We start from the raw sequence: 18,481 nt of genomic DNA, 5'->3' as shown, positions 1-18,481 counted from the left end.
GAGGATATGAACATTTTTCCAAAGATATACAGATGGCCAATAGGCACATGAAGAGATGTTCAATATCACTAATTATTAGGGAAATGCAAATCAAAATTACACTAAGCTATCACCTTACACCCATTAGAATGGCTACAACTACCAAGACAAAGAATAACAAATGTTGGAGAGGATGTGGAGAAAAGGGAACCCTCATACTCTGCTGGTGGGAATGCAAACTGGTGAAACCACTATGGAAAACAGTATGGAAATTTCTCAAAATTTAAAAATGGAAATACCACATGACCCAGTTATCCCAGTACTTGGTATTTACTCAAGGGACCTGACATCAACAATTCAAAGAGACTTATGCACCCCTATGCTCACTGCAGCATTATTCACCATAGCCAAGACGTGGAAGCAACCCAAGTGCCCATCAACTAATGATTGGATAAAGACGTGATATATATACACAATGGAATACTACTCAGCCATAAAAAAGACAAAATCATCCCATTCACAACAACATGGATGGATCTTGAGAGTATTATGTTAAGCGAAATAAGCCAGAGAAAGACAAACACCATATGATTTCACTCATATATGGAAGATAAACACACAAAGAGAACAGTTTCATGGTTACCAGGGGTAGGGGGTTGGAAGGGGCACAGGGGTGAAGGAGTGCACTCATATAATGACTACTAATGTACAACTGAAAAAAAGTGTGGGAAAAAAATGAACTTCCCATGCACCCTATTTAGGAAGCTACTGAAGGACATTCTCCAACAAAACAAGAGACCAACTTCCAAATGGAAAAACATAAGGAAACAGGAAAAACAAGTCAAGAGATGCTAAGCGCATTCCCAAGATGAAATCTGGGCAGCTGGCTTAGTGAACAACCTGCCTGCACTGGAGCACGTCAGAGGGCTCCTTGAGTAATCTGCAAAATCAATGGGGTAGAAAGATAAATGTGTTTCAATTGAGATTCAGACAACTACAGGGACAGTTTGGGGCTGAATTAAGGATAAGGACAGGAAAACAAAGCAAATAAGAAATATAAGACAACTATTAGCTACAAGAAAACAAAGTTGTGGAAAAATAAAAAAGCGATCATTGCATAATATGTGGCTCAGAAGTGAATGGCATTGATACAGCCAAAATAATGCAAACATCAGAAAACATTCCATACAAAAATGCATAATTCTATTAGGAGAGGCCCATAGAGTGAAAGCTGCTCTAAATTCTCATCTTCCAAAGTAGGACATCAAGTGATAATACCAGAAACTGAAAAATCCAGAAGTGTCACTATTAGCTTGTTATTTTGTGACTATAAAAGTAAACACCCAGAGTGAAGGACTTGAAAGTAGTTGCCTCTGAGAAGCTGGCAATAGTGGTTGTAAAGCAACGGTTGGTGATTCTAATAAATCTTGTCAACAACGAACATGAATAATTCAAACATTAAAACTAGATTAAAAATAAATTTGAGTCAAATTCCCCTCCCTAGAGGAATCATGAGTTATTCTTAAAAGTATAAAATGTTTAGCTGCATTCAGTTTAACTGAAACGAGGAAGGGGAGAGCAAGCCTGAATACTTCATAGTATATTGAGGGTGGCAGTTGGAGCATCTAGTCTTTATTCAACTCTATGAGGTAGATTATTTTTCCATTTTAAAGATAAGGAAACTGGTTCCAAAACCTATAAAGTTCAAAATACTGCAAAACTTTTGCTGTTATCTAGTATTTGTGCTTCCTCCAGAGACCACATATCAACTCTTCTGTGTAATTCTGGAAGGTCCCTTCCAGTTCATGGAGTCCACTCACCTGTCAGGGAAGTTATAAGATCTAGTGGCCTCCTGGGATATGAAGTTTAAAGTCAGCACATCTTCTTCACCTGCTCAATGTCCTACCTGAGCTATCTCATAGGAAGCCCAATAGAAGGACTCCCGGACAGCTATGTAGACAACAGTAAGAATTCCCACAGAAATGCCTGAAGCTACCTGCTGGCAGCCTGCTTACTGTCCAATATCCTTCTGAGTAATCTTGATGTCAAGTGTTACCTATGAAAGTCACGTGAGTTAGAATGTCTAGTTGTACATAAGGTGGCCCACTGGTGGCTGTTATATGTTATTAAAGGAGACTTAAATAGATGTAAAGGGCATACTATGTTCATAGATTGGGCAACTCAATAAATGTATCAATTTTCTCCAATTTGATTTATTGCTTGAATATAATTTCAAATAAAGTCTCTATAGTTATGTTTAATTTGCAAGCTGATTCTAAAAGTTATATGGAATAGGCCAAGGTTGTCTTCTCATCTGAAGAATATATGATGAAATTGTCACCAGATATCAAGAATGAGAAAGCATTAATATTTGAGTATGGTATTGGCTCAAGGATAGACCAGTAGAGCAGTAGAACAGATGAGATGTCAGATCCTGGTGGCACTGAAAATCAGTTGGAGAAATGACAGACCTCTGAATAAATGGTGGTGTAACCATTGGTTATTTATACATTGTACATAATCAAATACATAGGCAGGCCCCATTCTATTCCCAAACACAGAATCAACTCCAAGTAAATGATTAAAACGTTTAGAAGCACATCTAGAACATTTTAATGGCCTTGGTGTAGTGTAGGATTTCTTAAAAACCTCAAAAGACTGAAACCAACTATATCAAATTTAAGAACTTCTGCTCAAGACACCATAGTAACAGTAAGATAAACTCGGAGAAGATACCTGCAGTGAATATAACTGTTATAGGACTAAAATCCAGAAAATATAAAGAGCTCTTATAAGCCAATGAGACAGACAGACTAAGCGAAAAACAGGGGGAAACAAATAAGAACAGGTATTTTACAGAAGAGAAACAGAAATGATTATTAAACCTTTGAAAATATACTCTATTAGAAATCACAGAAATAATTAAAACCAGAGGTAACATTTAATATCTTGTGAACTACTAAACATTTAAAAAAATCAAGTCCTGTTGATGCAGAGCAGTAAGAACATTTGTACTCTTTGGGTGGGCATGTAATTTGGCACAGCACTTTGGAAAATAATTTGACATTATCCAATAAACGTGAAGGTCCAGCAACCTACTCTCTAAAGAAACCAGACGTATAGTTTTCATAGCAGCTGTTTGTGAAAGTCTCAAACTGAGTATCCATCAGAAGTAGAATAAAAACAAAGTAGACCTTAAGCAAATCATGATGAAACTCATATTGTTGAATGAAAAAATCTAAGACAGAATAATTCGGTAATGACTTTATGTAAAATTTAAAAACACGTGGAACTAAACAACATATTGTTTAGGGATACAACCATCCATGGCAAAAGGCTAGGAAAACAATGGAATATCAAACTATGAATAGTGGACGGAACTAGATAGGACCAGGAAGTGAAGAGGCTGGGGTGAGGAACACAAAGAATCTTCAAAGGTGATATTAATGCTCTATTAAATTGAGCGTAATTGAAAACACATGGGTGTTTTCTTCTCCATTATGCTCTACGTTTTTACTGAATATTTCATTAAAAGTATAAATATGCATTCATTGTACATTATTTGCAAAAGTTAGATCTGACCTAAATAAACATCCATCAGTGGGGAAATGATTAGATAATATTAAATTGACAGTATTAAATAGAAATTATTTCATGTGAAGACTGAGGGATATCAAAGTTAGGTAATAAAAGTATAGAAATTCAGAGAGGAAATGTGAGCAGTCAAATGAGGGGTAAAACCAATTATATAATATGTTAAGAATCAGTATTGTGCTGGAGGTCCTAGTAAATGCAATCAAGTAAGAAAAAGGACCTAGATTGTAAAAGAAGTAAAAACATTTTTATTTGCCTATTACATGATCATCTCTGCAGAAAAGCCAATGGACTGTACTTAGGGATAAATCTGACAACAGATGCTGAAGACATGTATACTAAAAACATCAAAATATTGGAGAGAAGTTAAAGACCGAAACAAATGAGTTCATGGATTAGATGCCTCTATATTGTCAAGATGTCAGTTCTCACCAAACTGATCTAAAGATTCACCACAATCCCAAGGAAAAGCTCAGCAGTCTTTTTCATTGATCTAAATTCTTCTAAATGTTACATTTCTGTGATCTCCTGAAAGATGTGATTGCCCAAATAGAGTAATTCTAAGGAGGAAAACACAACTGAATCAACAGGGATTCTGAGGTCAGTTCCCAACATGAGGTGAAGGATGGCAGCTAAAGAGAGCTAGAGGGACTGTTGTCCACATGGGAACAGAGGGAAGATTACCTGTTGATTGTGTGTATATACATAAGTACACGATGTGTGCATATGGTGGGTGCACTATCTCATTTTCCATAGTACTAAGTCAAGATTGACAAAGATGCACACACAGAGTAAAAGAACAAAACATGTTACTGAGAAATATTGAGATAAACAGATGAAAGTTGAAAGTGGCTACCTTTACAGAGCAGGTGGTCCTGGAGGGGTTCATCTATGCCTTTCATAAAGGTTTATTCTTTTTTAAGCATATCTTTCCAATCTTAGAATCTGTAAAGCTCTTTCCAATTGGATCTCACAATTTATCTGTAAAGTAGGCATTATAACCACATTTTTTAGGAGCTGCTGAAACTGAGATAAAAACCATTCTGATTGTTTAAAGGGAAAACTAAAAACGGATATTGTTCAGACTAGATTCACTGGCTTAGTTTTGTCCACTAACTGAAAAGAAAAAGAAACAAGAGTCTGACAATAGTTCATCATTCAGAATCTGTTATTGTACAGATTTTAAGAGGTTTTGAATCAGTTCCAGCATAGAAATAAGGCCAACATGCTTCTGTAAAAGAATCATTAAACATATAGAGAAGAGATCTATCATTCAAATTGTAAAAGGAAACTTCACCCAAATCACAATCCAAAAAAATGCCGATCTTACTAGGTATTACTGCTGGCAAAAGATTAATTTTTTTAGGACCCAATGCAATATAATTACTCTCACTACATCGCCCAATACCCCATAATCCGTCCCGTGCTAACATCAGTTGATTCTGATTCCTCCTCCTCCTGGGAAGAGAGTCTTTACAGACACCCAGGATCCATTCAGGCTTGTCTTTCACTTCCACCTCCCAATACTGCCTGCCAGAATCATACCCCTCAGAACCCAGAACAGCTGTGCACAGATAAAATCTCCTTGGGTTATGAGGTAAGTTTTGCAGTGTATTTCTATATTCCACAGTTTTTCTATCTTCTGAGACAATAAGTTTACGATGTGCTGTTTCAGGATCTAGAATGACATCCACTTGAAATCGCTTAATTTTGTTTAGGCCAGAATATTGTGGAGGAAGACAGTAACCGTATTCTTTTAATTGGAATGAAAAAGGTTCAGGGGCCTTTAAGGTTTTATATCTATGGTACATACTTTTAACATCTGTCAGAAGTTCCAGTTCTGACTTCACATATTTGCTCTGTATCTCCTTTAATAGACATTTTAATGTGGAAACATGATCTGAAAATTTTGTTAGGTTTTCATTTAGTTTTGATAAAATATCCATTTCTTCATCTTCTAATTGCAGAAGAACAGTCTCTTGCTCATTTTGAAGAAACAATGTAAGTTGCTCAAATTCAGACTTTATTTCCTCTCTCCTATATTCTACCTTCTTCTTCAGTTCCAATGATTTTCTGGTTTGCATAGTTATCACTTTTTCAACCCGTTCCACTCTCTCCTTCCACGGCTCAATGTAATGCTCCAACCTTTTCCTATGATAGGCGGCAGCCTTCTCTATGGGCCAAACATAGTGATTCCGGTGGTCAGTGGAGAAACTGCATTGTGCACATAAAACCTCTAGATCCTTCTGACAGAAAAAGGCCAAAAGCTGATTGTGCTTTTCACATACAAGATTCTCTTCCTGCCTCTTCCTCTTGCTTCTTCTTATCTGGAGTAACTTAGCAATTTCAGTCAAATTGCCTAGTTGGAGATTGCTTGTGAATTTCCTTTCTGGACAACAAAATCGGCAAAAAGGGCAGGGGAAGGTATCATTTAGATCCTTCCAGAACATATTGATGCAGGAGAGACAGAAGTTATGCCCACAGCTGATGGTCACTGGGTCTTTCAAGTAGTCCAAACAGATGGGACAGCTAGCCCCTGCTTGGAGGTCTGCCAGGGCTGTCACAAACTCCATTGAGCCGTGAACAAAGGCGATGGGTAAGGTAACACGTCCTTTACTGAGACCTGGCTCTCTAGTGCTCAAGAGTCAGCGTGGATATCCTCCCCCAGACCTTGCAAACTGAACAGCTTTGTTTCACTGGCTTGGTATATTGATGGCAGCCTACAAACTTGTTTATCCCTCTGCCCCTTAGCTTCAGGGTCTAGTGACAAAAACACGCCACAGGCTGCAGTCTATTGCATATGAGAACACACGAGCTGGCCTGCTGCTCTTCCCACTCAATGACGTGAAGTCAAGCTTAATGGGTTTATGGTTCAAAAAAGTGGCCTTAGGTCCAAGACAAGGAATCCTTCCTATGGGTGAGAAAAGATATTAAGTTAAAAATATAATTGCACAATCACCAATATATTAAAACATTTACACAAGAATTATCAATGAATGCTAAAATCATTAGGTGGAAATTCTTGGAAAAAATAAGAATTCACACTTGTAGAGATTCACCTCACACATTTCTTATTAATCAAAACAACAAAAATATGGGACAAACTGACTTTATGTACTTCCTGATATGATGCACATAGTAAGCATACATTGCCTATAAAGTATTTTCACCAAAAATATTCCATCTCAATCTAATCAGGAGAAAATGATGAATCTAACTTAGACTGTGGGGAATTCTACAAGAAAACTGGTACGAATTCTTCAAAATGTAAATGTCACAAAAAGCCAAAAAAAATGTCTAGATTAAGACTAAAGAAATATGACAAACAAATGCAACATGTGATCCCAAACTGAATCTGGGATCTTAAAAGAAAAACTAAAAGAACATTTTGGGGGAAAATGTGAGAATTTTAATACGGATTGTGTATCATATAACATTGTATCAGTATTATTTAATTTATTTGTGTTTAATTTGTAAGTAAAAGTATGGCGGTTGGCCTGGTGGCACAGTGATTAAGTTCGCACGTTCTGCTTCAGTGGCCTGGGGTTCACTGGTTAGGATCCCAGGTGTGGAAATGGCACCGCTTGGCAAGCCATGCTGTGGTAGGTGTCCCACATATAAAGTAGAGGAAGATGGGCACAGATGTTAACTCAGGGCCAGTCTTGCTCAGCAAAAAGAGGAGGATTGGCAGCGGATGTTAGCTCAGAGCTAATCTTCCTCAAAAAAAAAAAAAAAGTATGGGGCCAGCCCTGTGGCTAAGTGGTTCAAGTTCTGTATGCTCTGCTTCAGTGTCCCGGGTTTGCAGGTTTGGATCCCAGGCACGGACCTACTCCACTCACCAGCCATGCTGTGGAGGTATCCCACATACAAAATAGAAGGAAGACGCACAGATGTTAACTCACGGCTAACCTTCCTCAAGCGAGAAAAAAAAAAATTAAAATGTCCTTGTTCTTAGGAGAGATACTGAAGCATGGGAGGGAACCATCTTGATGGCTGCAACTTACTTTCAGAAGGTTCAATAATTTAAAAATGTATATATAAACAGAGAAAAAGCAACGATATAGCAAAAGGTTAACAATTGGTGAATCCAGGCATAAGGTATATCTCTGTTTACTGCATATCCTTTCAATTTTTTTGTACATTTGGAATTTTCAAAATAAAAAGTTAGGGGGAAAATTTCCTGGCTTGTGTTCAAGATGCCCACCTACATCCAATTTTAAGCAAATCAAATTCCTCCAAGCTTGTGAGCCACCTAACCATCAACAGTATTCTCTCTCTTTCACTCCCCTTCCTCATAACCAAAGACAGGGAAAATAATATGAGCATGGTTTTGACATTTGAAAGTGGCTTTGCTGTGGTGACCTAGCAAGTTCTTTTACCACCCAGAATTTCTCTTCCTCCTAGCAGAATAGGAAAGATGCAGTACAGGCGTATCTCAGAGGTATGTTCAGTTCCAGACCACCACTATAATGCAAGTTATCACAATAAAGCGATTCACACCAATTTTTTGGTTTCCCAGTGTGTATAAAAGTTATGTTTACATTATACTGTAGTCTATTAAGTGTGCAATAGCATTATGTCTAAAAAAACAACGTACATACTTTAATTAAAAAAATACTTTATTGCTAAAAAATGCTAACCATCACCTGAACCTTCAGCAAGTCATCTGTTTACTGGTAGAGGGTCTTGTAAAAAATGCAGTATCTGTGAAATGTAATAAAATGAGGTATGCCTGCAGGCATACCTTAGAGATATTGCAGGTTCTGTTCCAGAACACTGCAATAAAGCAAATATTGCAATAAAGTGAGTCACAGAAATTTTTGGCTTTCCAAGTGCATATAAAAGTTATGTTTACACTATACTATCATCTATTAAGTATGCAATAGTATTATGTCTAAAAAAAAGTGCATGCCTTAATTAAAAAATATTTTATTGCTAAAAAATGCTAACCATCATCTGAGCCTTCAGTGAATCAGTCTTTTTGCTGGTGGAAGGTCGTGCCTCAATGATGATGGCTGCTGACCAATCAGGGTGGGGATTGCCAAAGTCTGGGGTGGCTGTGGCAATTTCTTAACATAAGACAACAGTGAGGTTTGCTGCATCGATTGACTCTTCCTTTCACAAACAATTTCTCCATAGCATGCAGCGCTGTTTGACTGCCTTTTATTCACAGAACTACTTTAATAACTGGAGTCAATCCTCTCAAACCTTGCTGCTGCTTTACCAACTAAGTTTATGCAATATTCTAAATACTTTGTTGTCATTTCAACAGTCTTCACAGCATCTTCACCAGGAGTAGACTCCATCTCAAGAAACCACTTTGTTGGCTCATCCATAAGAAACAATTCCTCATCCATTCAAGTTTTATGCAATTAAGCAATTCAGTGACATCTTCAGGCATCACTTCTAATTCCAGTTCTCTTGCTATTTCCATCACATCTGCAGTTACTTCCTCCACTGAAGTCTTGAACCTCTCAAAGTCATCCATAAGGGTTGGAATCAACTTCTTCCAAACTCTTGTTAATGTTATTTTGACCTCTTTCCATGAATCACAAATGTTCTTAATGGCATGTACAATGGTGAAACCCTTCCAGGTTTTCAGTTTATTTTGCTCAGATTCATCAGAGAAATCACTATCTATGGCAGCTATAGCCTTACGATATGTATTTCTTTTTTGTTTTTGTTTTTTGAGGAAGATTATCCCTGAGCTAACATCCACTGCCAATCCTTCTCTTTTTGCTGAGGAAGGCTAGCCCTGAGCTAATATCCATGCCCATCTTCTTCTACTTTATATGTGGGACACCTACCACAGTATGGCTTGCCAAGCAGTGCCAGGTCCACACCTGGGATCCAAACTGGCGAACCCCGGGCCACTGAAGTGGAATGCGCGCACTTAACCGCTGCGCCACCAGGCCAGCCCCTGCATTTCTTAAATAATAAAACTTGAAAGTTGAAATTAGTCCTTGATCCAAGGGCTACAGAATGGATGTTGTGTTAGCGGGCATAAAAACAACATTAATCTCATTGCACATCTCCATCAGGGCTATTACCAAGTGCAATGTCAATAAGCAGTAATATCTTGAAAAGAATCTTTTATTCTGAGCAGTAGCTCTCAACAGTGGGCTTAAAACATTCAGTAAACCATGTTGTAAACAGATGTGCTGTCACCCAGGCTCTGTTGTTTCATTTCTAGAGCACAGGCAGAGTAAATTTAGCATAATTCTTAAGAGCTCTAGGATCTTTGGAATAGTAAGTGAACACTGGCTTCAACTTAAAGTCACTAGCTGCATTAGCCCCTAACAAGAGAGTCAGCCTGTACTTTGAAGCCAAGCATCGACTTCTCCTCTTTAGCTATGAAAGTCCTAGACGGCATCTTCTTCCAATAGAAGGCTGTTTCACCTACACTGAAAATCTGTTTAGTGTAGTCACCTTCATTAATGATCTTAGCTAGATCTTCTAGATAACTTGCTGCAGCTTCTACACCAACACCTGCCACTTTAACTTGTACTTTTATGTTACAGAGATGGCTTCTTTCCTTAAACCTCATGAACCAACCTCTGCTACCTTCAAATTTTTCTTCTGCAGCTTCCTCACTTCTCTCAGCCTTCACAGAACTGAAGGGAGTTAGGGCCTTGCTCTGGATTAAGTTTTGGCTTAAGGGAATGTTGTGGCTGGTTTGATCTTCTATCTAGACCACCAAAACTTTCTCCATATCAGCAATAAGGCTGTTTGGCTTTCTTATCATTTGTATGTTCAAGGGAGTAGCACTTTTAATTTCCTTCAAGAACTTTTCCTTTGCATTCACAACTTGGCTGTTTGGCACAAGACGCCTAGCTTTCAGCCTATCTTGGCTTTTCTTCTTCTCTTTTTTTTTTAAAGATTGGCACCTAAGCTAACAACTGTTGCCAGTCTTCTTTCTTTTTCCCTGCTTTTTCCCCTGAAATCCCCCCAGTATATAGTTGTATATATTTTTTTAGTTGTGGCATGTGGGACGCCACCTCAACATGGCCTAATGAGCAGTGCGGTGTCTGCACCCAGGATCCAAACCAGTGAAACCCTGGGCCGCAGAAGAGGAGCACTCAAACTTAACCACTCAGCCACAGGGCCGGCCCCAAGCCTTCACTTTTTAAGCTGATTAAATCTTTCCTCTCATTTAAACCTGTCAATATCTCACCATAAGTCAGGACAAAATACTCCACCTGTACCATTCAGAGCCCTTCATATCTCATTATCTTCATCTGGCCATGGTCCCCCAAAGCACTTGGCCTTTATTTTTTTTTTCCACCGGAGGTGTCATGCTCTCCTTCCTCTGCACAAACCACTCCCTGCTTAGATTACCCTTTCCTCACTTCTTTCCTGGGACTAAGGTTTGCTCCTTTGAGAGATTCGGCCAAAGAGAAATGTTTTCTAGGATGGCTTATTATGTGTCAGGCACTAAGCTAAGGGTCTTTCATACAGTCACTGATTCAATTAAGCTCTCAACAACCCTGTAAGTTAGAAGCTATTATCTTCAATTGGAGCTGTAAAAAGATGAGTCTGCAATAATTTGAATACACTTATACAACACTACATTACATGGGATAACCACAGGCATGACACGTCACTAAGCTGTACCAGCCCTTCTTCATACTACCACAGCATCCTATGCATCCCTCTGTATCTAACTCAAAGCACCTTCTATTTTTCCTATTTGATATGTTTGGATTTATTCATGTTTGATGACATATTCCAAAAATTTTTGAGGAAAAAAACAGATTTACTGATTCCAGTACTGTAACAGTGAAAACGGATATAACACAAATTGAGAGGTAGCAATACCTGAGAAAACTGGGTTTTCATCCAACTCTGCCACTTAACTAGCTATATGACCTTGACCAAATTAACTTCTCTGAGCTTCAGTTTTCTTTGCACTAAGTGAGAAATAATACTATGTGACATTGTAATCAGTAAATAAGAAAAGAATGTAAGGCACATGTCACAGTGCCTGGTGTTTCACACATGTACAATGGAAAGTTCTGTAGGACTATCTCATAAAAGCTCTTAGAAATCTAGCTGAATCCACGTTTATTTTATACCACATTACACTTTATTACATTATACATTCCATATACGTGCATACTTACTTACATGTAAAAAGCACTAATTTTTAACCCAAAAACTGCTATGTCTTGTACAGTCACTAAATCTCTGATGACTAGTAAAGGCATTAACTTCCATGAAGCTCACTGTAACAGTATCTTGCAGGAAATTTTCCTACACTAATTTTAGAGGTGCAGGAGTGAAGCTTCAGAATTTTCAAATACACCTTTAATTTTATGTTAAAATACATTCAACTTGTAGTAAACTGCAGCAACAGGGGCCGGCCCAGTGGTGCAGCAGTTAAGTGCGCACGTTCCGCTTCAGCGGCCCAGGATTCGCTGGTTTGGATCCTGGGTGCGGACTTGGCACCACTTTGCAAGCCGTGCTGTGGTAGGCATCCCACATATAAAGCAGAGGAAGATGGGCACGGATGTTAGCTTAGGGCCAGTCTTCCTCAGCGAAAAGAAGAGGATTGGTGGCAGATGTTAGGTCAGGGCTAATCTTTCTCAAAAAAGAGAAAGAAAGAAAGAAAGAGGGGAGTGCATGGGACTGGAGGTAACACTGCATCAAGTGGCCAGGGATTAGAAAACTGAGGCTGAATGAAGTTTTAAGAATCTTGCTCAATGTCACACAGCTAGTAAATTGCAGAGGAATTTAAACTAAATCAGAAGAAAAAAAATACCTTCAAGAACGTCTGTACAAAAAAAGGACTCTAGTATGGTTGAAAGAACCTAACAGATACTCACCAGGTATCACTGTGCCTCCCTCCTCCCAAGCACACAACACAAATCAGTTTTCCTTGCATTCCAGAATCAAGCCATTAAGTAAACAGATCATGAAGTGAACGGAACCAGCTTTGTGGTCACTGCCTACCACCCTAGTTCCAGCTACTCAAATCTCTCCTCTGCAATAGCGTATGAGCCCTCTTTCTACTTCAAAGCACAATGGGGCCTCCCATCATTTCCCTAACTCTGTAGCTAAACTGATCTTTTCAAATACAAATAGTCCTTTTATCTTCCAACTTAAAACATTCCATTGGTTCTTTATTAAACAAAGTAGTTTTCAAACCTTAGCTTGCATCATAATTACCTGTAGGTCTTGACAAAAGATGGCTGGGTCACATCCCTCCTTTCTGGTTCAGCTGGTGTGTTGTATTTCTAAGTTCCCAGGTGACTGCTAGCTGGGGGACCATACTTTGTGAACCACTGCTTTAAGGAAAACTAAGCTTAAAAGACCGTCAAGATCCAACTAGCATCTTCGCCCAGTTCCTCATCAAATCATATATCATAGTTGTGATTTGATTTTACAATGATTTTTGCAATTCCTTAGCTAATGTGTCCCACTTTCCCGCTAGACGGTAAACTTCTTGGTGGTTATGCGCCTCTAGTTTATTCTTGTCCTGGGCAGATAGTGGGTGCTCAAACAGTACTTCATGAATAAACAGAAGGTATGGTAGATTCCTAGCTCTCAGTTTCAACCATTGTCATAATGGATGATTCTTAACACACGTGAGACTAACCTGGCTCACGTGTAAAGTTGCAGTGATAATTCCTCACTCTAAGATCTTTGTGAAGATCAAAGGATGCTTAAACCGACCAGCAGGTGTAGGCTCTGTAGGATAGTGGGTTCTCAAATGGTGGCTACCGCTCCACTCCCTTCATTTCCCACCTCCCTCCCCCGCTCCTTTCCCTCACCAAACACAGTAATTCTCCGGGGACAACGAATGTAGCAATTCCCAAATTCTCCTTCAGATAAAAATCTTAATAATTCAATTAACGCAGGCTCCCCATCCCCATACTGAACCCCCAGGTCTGGGACCCGGAAGCTGTGGTTTTCACAGGATCTTCGCCAGAGAGAGACTGAGGGTGAGGCGATCCACTCGAGTTCAAGCTGCGATCCACTCGAGTTCAAGCTGCGACCCGAGGTCTGGCGCACAGCGTTCAGCTCAGGAAGCCCCTGCTCAGCTAACCCGCACGACAGCCGCGCCTGGCCCGCTTCTGCAACCCTCCCAGCTTACCTGGAACAGATGGCTCAGCCCCTCTCAGACCTGAGACTGCAGAACCCTCAGAGCCGGTGCAGTGTGGGACCGAGACTCCAGCAAGCCTGGGGTGGGCGGGTTCCTCGGTAGAGGCGCACACTCAGCCCGCACGGTGATTGGCCGTTCCCCCGGAAGTGGGCAGGTAATGGTCTGCACGTGCCCAGTGACCCCGATGGAGGAGGAAAACCGGAAGAGATCCTGAGCATAGCCCGGGGCGCTTCCCTCAGTGATCAGGCCATTGTTGGCTTCGACTAAGCATTTAATTCTCAGTGGCTCCTTTTCAGATTCTTACCATTTTTATTCCTGTGAGCAACTGGAGGATCAAAGTAAGGGGGCAGGCTGGTTTTAAAAGCGTCACCACCACACCTTCCTCCTCTCAAACACTAGGAAGGGAGAGCTTTGCGGCGGACCTGGTTCCCTTAGTCTGGGGTTGTGGGTGAGGATGTAGAAAAACCTTGAAAGAGGAACAGTCGCCTCTGTGGATCAATTTGCATCTCTATGGGTGAGTGGGTGGGTCTGTCCCACCCGGTAAAATTGTGCCCCACCTCAGCTCAGGCTCCCTGAGGTTTCGCCTGAGGAAGTGACATTTAAGGTGAAATTCGAGGAATGAATTTGAGTTATTGAACAAATTCGAGGGTAAAAGTCTTCAAGCCTTAAGGAAGAGCCAATGAGAAGGCTTTTCGCTCTAAAGAACTTGGTACAGAAGGGACAGAAAGAGGTTGGTTTGGCTGGCATCTCAAGGGGAACTAGGGAGGAGGAAGTAGAAAAGGTGAAAAGTGGCTTTTATGAGGCTGACGAGATGGGTATGAACCGCTGCTGCAAAACCTTCAAGCAAAGTTGAGTATTTTGGTCTTTATCAAGTGCAAAGGAAAGCCGGTGAAGCATTTTAAACCGTTACCATGATATTTAAAAAATTTGAATTTTGACAGGATAAGTAGCTACAATTCGGGAAGCAGATCTTTTAGTGCCTTTAAGAGATCCAAGAACTGGTGCGTGGTAGGCAGTTAAATACAGACGTGAATTAGAGAATCCTCAACAGATGTTGTTAAAGTTGTGGTTCCTCAACTAGAAGGACCCACAACGAAGAATATACAACTATGTACCGGGGGGCTTTGGGGAGAAAAAGGGGAAAAAAAATCTTTAAAACATGATTGCTACCATTTTAAAAAAAAAGTTGTGGTTCCTAAAGCTTTTGAATTGCTGGTGGCAGCAGCTTCCTCTCTTTTTGCTTGTTCTTTTACTGTGGGGTGAGTATATGGTTTTAAGTTAAATACTATAACATACAAAATATGAGTCGTTCCCTATCACAGTTCATGACATGAAAACTTACTTAAGACGGGAACCCCATCATATGACACAGCATCAGGAAAGGCTGGTCATGCTTTGTAGGATAAAGCATAGTTCAACATTGTGGGGCCAGCCCACCTGCTAGATGCTAAGTAACCTAAAGAGTTGATTGTTAGATATTGGATTCTTCCTCTGGACCCATCGCTTTCAAGAATTACTCCTCAACATTTTCTCCTCAACAAGACTAGTTCAGAAGCAATCTGGCTTTCACCCTTCTCCTGTGTAAGAACTGAAACTGTTCTAAGTTTATCAGTGATCTAGTTTCTCAGCCAAGGAATATTTTTCATGCCTGCTACTCTCTGAGATGCTTTGTAATCTTGGTCTCTGGCTGCTCAATCTTGTTTTAGCAAATTGTTCTCCCTTGCCCTGCCCTTCATCCGCATATGTAAAGTCATGAAAGGTCACATGACAAACTTTTAGTGTATTGAAACATATATATGTATGTTTGAAACACATATGTAGTATGTATATATATATGGGCAGACACATATTTCTATGTGCTTCTGCATGTATAGAAGAAGCTCAAGAGTAGTAGTGATATGGAACCTCTTAATCTCAAGTTCCTGTGCCCGACGCACAGCAAGCCAAACTCTGAGACATCAGTGTTTGGAGATGGAGTAAGATTTATTCAAATTGGCCAAAACAGATGGGTGGGAGCCCGGGTTTGCTCAAATCCACCTCCCCAAGAACAGAAAGCAGAGGGGTTTTATGGAGCTAAGGGGCTTCACAAGAGGAGCTTTGGGAAACAAAGGGGTCACTCCCGAGAAGCCCCTGGGCAATCTGACTTCTGGGCTTCAACTGCTGCTGAGGGTCGGCCACCCAGTGATCGGGACCTCCCTGGAGGCATTCTCTTTCTTCTGCAAAACAAGCTCATAAATCCTCTAGACCCCTGAGTCAATCCTCAAGTTAAAGAGGAAAACAGCAAATTGGTTTAACATCTACAGTACCCCTCAGGTATCTGGCTTCATTCAAATCCAAGCTCTGCCTTCTACTTTGTGTGCCCTTTGGCGGGTTATTTATTTATTTATTTACTTGCATATTTTCTCCTCTGGTTCAAAAAAAAGAGGGAGGACAATAGTACAACTTACTTCATACAGCTGTGACTACTAAATGAGCTTTCATGAGTTAAATCACGCAGAACAGTGTCTAGCATGGTAAAGGTAAGCGTAAAAAAATACATTTATAGCACATGTACATTATCTATAAATTTATCTAAAACTTCCTATTTCTGTTTCCCTCTGAGAGCAGAAGTGACATTTAGAGGAAGCAGGTATAAGTGTCCCATTTTGTTTTATATCATTTGTAAAGCATTTTTTTAAAAAAGAAAAAATAACGCTAAAACCTATGTATTTTCTTTGCCATTTGAAAATAATTTTTAAAGGAGAAAAAGCCAGTCTCTTTGCTACTTTTATTTTTAGAATAGTTTGAAATATTCTGCTTAAATATGATAAAAGGAAGAATTTTATTTATGCAGGTACTTTTTTCTTTTTAAAAAATAGTTAAAACAAACAGAATTAATTTTCAAGTTCCTTTGAAAGGAGAAAGAAGGAAAGTTGGGAGGGAATGAATCCAGATTTTGTTGAATTAAATATGAGTTATATATACCGAAAGATACACAGGTCTCTGGCTTAAGTCGGCTGACGTGGTGATGGCTACACTGATCTGCCTCCATGAGGAAGCATAAACCTGAGGACCAGAAAATGTTCCTCATTTTTCAGTTGCAGGTCAGGAAACTACTTGTTATTCCGTTACAAAATGTGTGGCTTTCATAAATAGCTTAAAACTCCTCTTAGATCCTAGTGCTTGAGAGCACATTTTGGAAGGCGCTTGGATTTGTATTCCAACTGTAGCAGTTTACTAGCTGTGTGATTTTAGGTTACTCTCATTTTCTAAGTTACTGTTTCCTCATCTAAAAATGGGCAAAATAGGGGCCGGGCCCATGGCCTTGTGGTTAAATTCAGCGCGCTCAGCTTCAGTGGCCCAGGTTCAGTTCCTGGGTGCAGACCTACACCACTCATCAGCAGTCATGCTGTGGCAGGGACCCACATACAACATAGAGGACGACTGGCACAGGTGTTAGCTGAGGGCAAATCCTCAAGCAAAATGATGAAGATTAGCAATGGGTGTTAGCTCAGGGTGAATCTTTCCTCAGCAAAATAATTAATTAATTAAAATAAATTTAAAAATAGATAAAAATGGGCAAAATAATAATCCCATAGCGTTATTGGGAAACAACTTTGCAGAAGCTCAGCTCCTTTCCTTCCTCCCTCCCTCTCTCCCATCCTTTCCAACAAGTGCACTTTAATTAAACAACCCAGAAACCTAAATAATAATAATAAAAGCAGCTTAGACACTGTAAACAGAACTCTAAAAATCACAATATGGACAATAACAATCATCTACAATCTCATCAGAGGGAAGAGTATCTTCACAGAAAATACCTTGGTTTTTTTGGTCAAATTCCAAGTTTAAAACTTTTTCATTTTTCAAAACTAGTATTAGTAAGATTTTACCAAATGCTGAAGAATTGGAAATGTTTTTCTTTTGGTTTACTTGTAATATGTGAACTTTTCATGATACTTGTGCCTCAGTGTATACAAGTCATATTTAGTTAAGCATAACTATTTTGAGTTATGAAACACAAAAGCTTTGTCTACAACTCACCAGAAGAGAAGTAAACAGTATGGAGAATGACATACTAACACATCCTCCCAGGAAATGTTACATTAAAAATAGAAAAACTGAGGGGCTGGCCCCGTGGCCGAGTGGTTAAGTTTGCGAGCTCCACTTCAGCAGCCCGGGGTTTTGCCAGTTCGGATCCTGGGCACGGACGTGGCACCACTCATCAGGCCATGCTGAGGCGGCATCCCACATGCCACAACTAGAAGGAGCCACAACTAAAAACATACAACTATATATTGGGGGGCTTTGGGGAGAAAAAGGAAAAATAAAATCTTAAAAAAAAAAAAAAGAAAGTAGAAAAACTGAGAATTGGCTACATATCAAAATATTCTTTGCTCTTGCCCATTACCAAGTTAAAATCTTTGAGGAATATTGTTTGGCCATTTAAATAGAGTGCCACAAAACAGTTGATATCAGGTATTACGAGAACTTGCAAAAAGAGAGTGTTGTAATAATCCTAGAAGTGTAGAGTCAGGAGATGCTGTAGGTAGTTCCTGCGGATTCATAGTGTACAGTCAGATGACAAACTTCCAAATGAGGCTGATAGGACTTTTCTGCATAGCAATTGACAGGGGCTAGAGCTTGAAATCATCAACTTCACTACCTCTTACCAAGATGCATTGGAATCCAATTAGATGATTTTATAGTGGGATGAACTTAGATGTAAAAAGAAGTCAGGGCTACGATCCAATGTTTTTTCCATCAATACTCTGGCCATATGGAAGCCAAGAATGGAAAATGGGATGTTGATCTAGAGTTTAG

General features: G+C 39.6%; 1 protein-coding gene across 1 annotated transcript; it reads right to left on the bottom strand.

The window, feature by feature from the left end:
* Positions 1-2,371: 2,371 nt before the first annotated feature.
* Positions 2,372-13,793, bottom strand: LOC106837764 (tripartite motif-containing protein 60-like). The gene is made up of 2 exons (XM_014851476.3): positions 13,670-13,793; positions 2,372-6,484 (listed from the first exon to the last, which is right to left on the bottom strand). Exon 2 carries the CDS (start codon positions 6,144-6,146, stop codon positions 4,728-4,730), a length of 1,419 nt encoding a protein of 472 aa, XP_014706962.1. The 5' UTR covers positions 6,147-6,484; positions 13,670-13,793; the 3' UTR covers positions 2,372-4,727.
* Between the last annotated feature and the right edge of the window lie 4,688 nt (positions 13,794-18,481).

This window comes from Equus asinus, chromosome 3, assembly GCF_041296235.1.
Source record: "Equus asinus isolate D_3611 breed Donkey chromosome 3, EquAss-T2T_v2, whole genome shotgun sequence".
NCBI lineage: Eukaryota > Metazoa > Chordata > Mammalia > Perissodactyla > Equidae > Equus > Equus asinus.
Note: the sequence above shows the minus strand (reverse complement) of the source record. Positions and strands in the feature narration are given on the sequence as shown.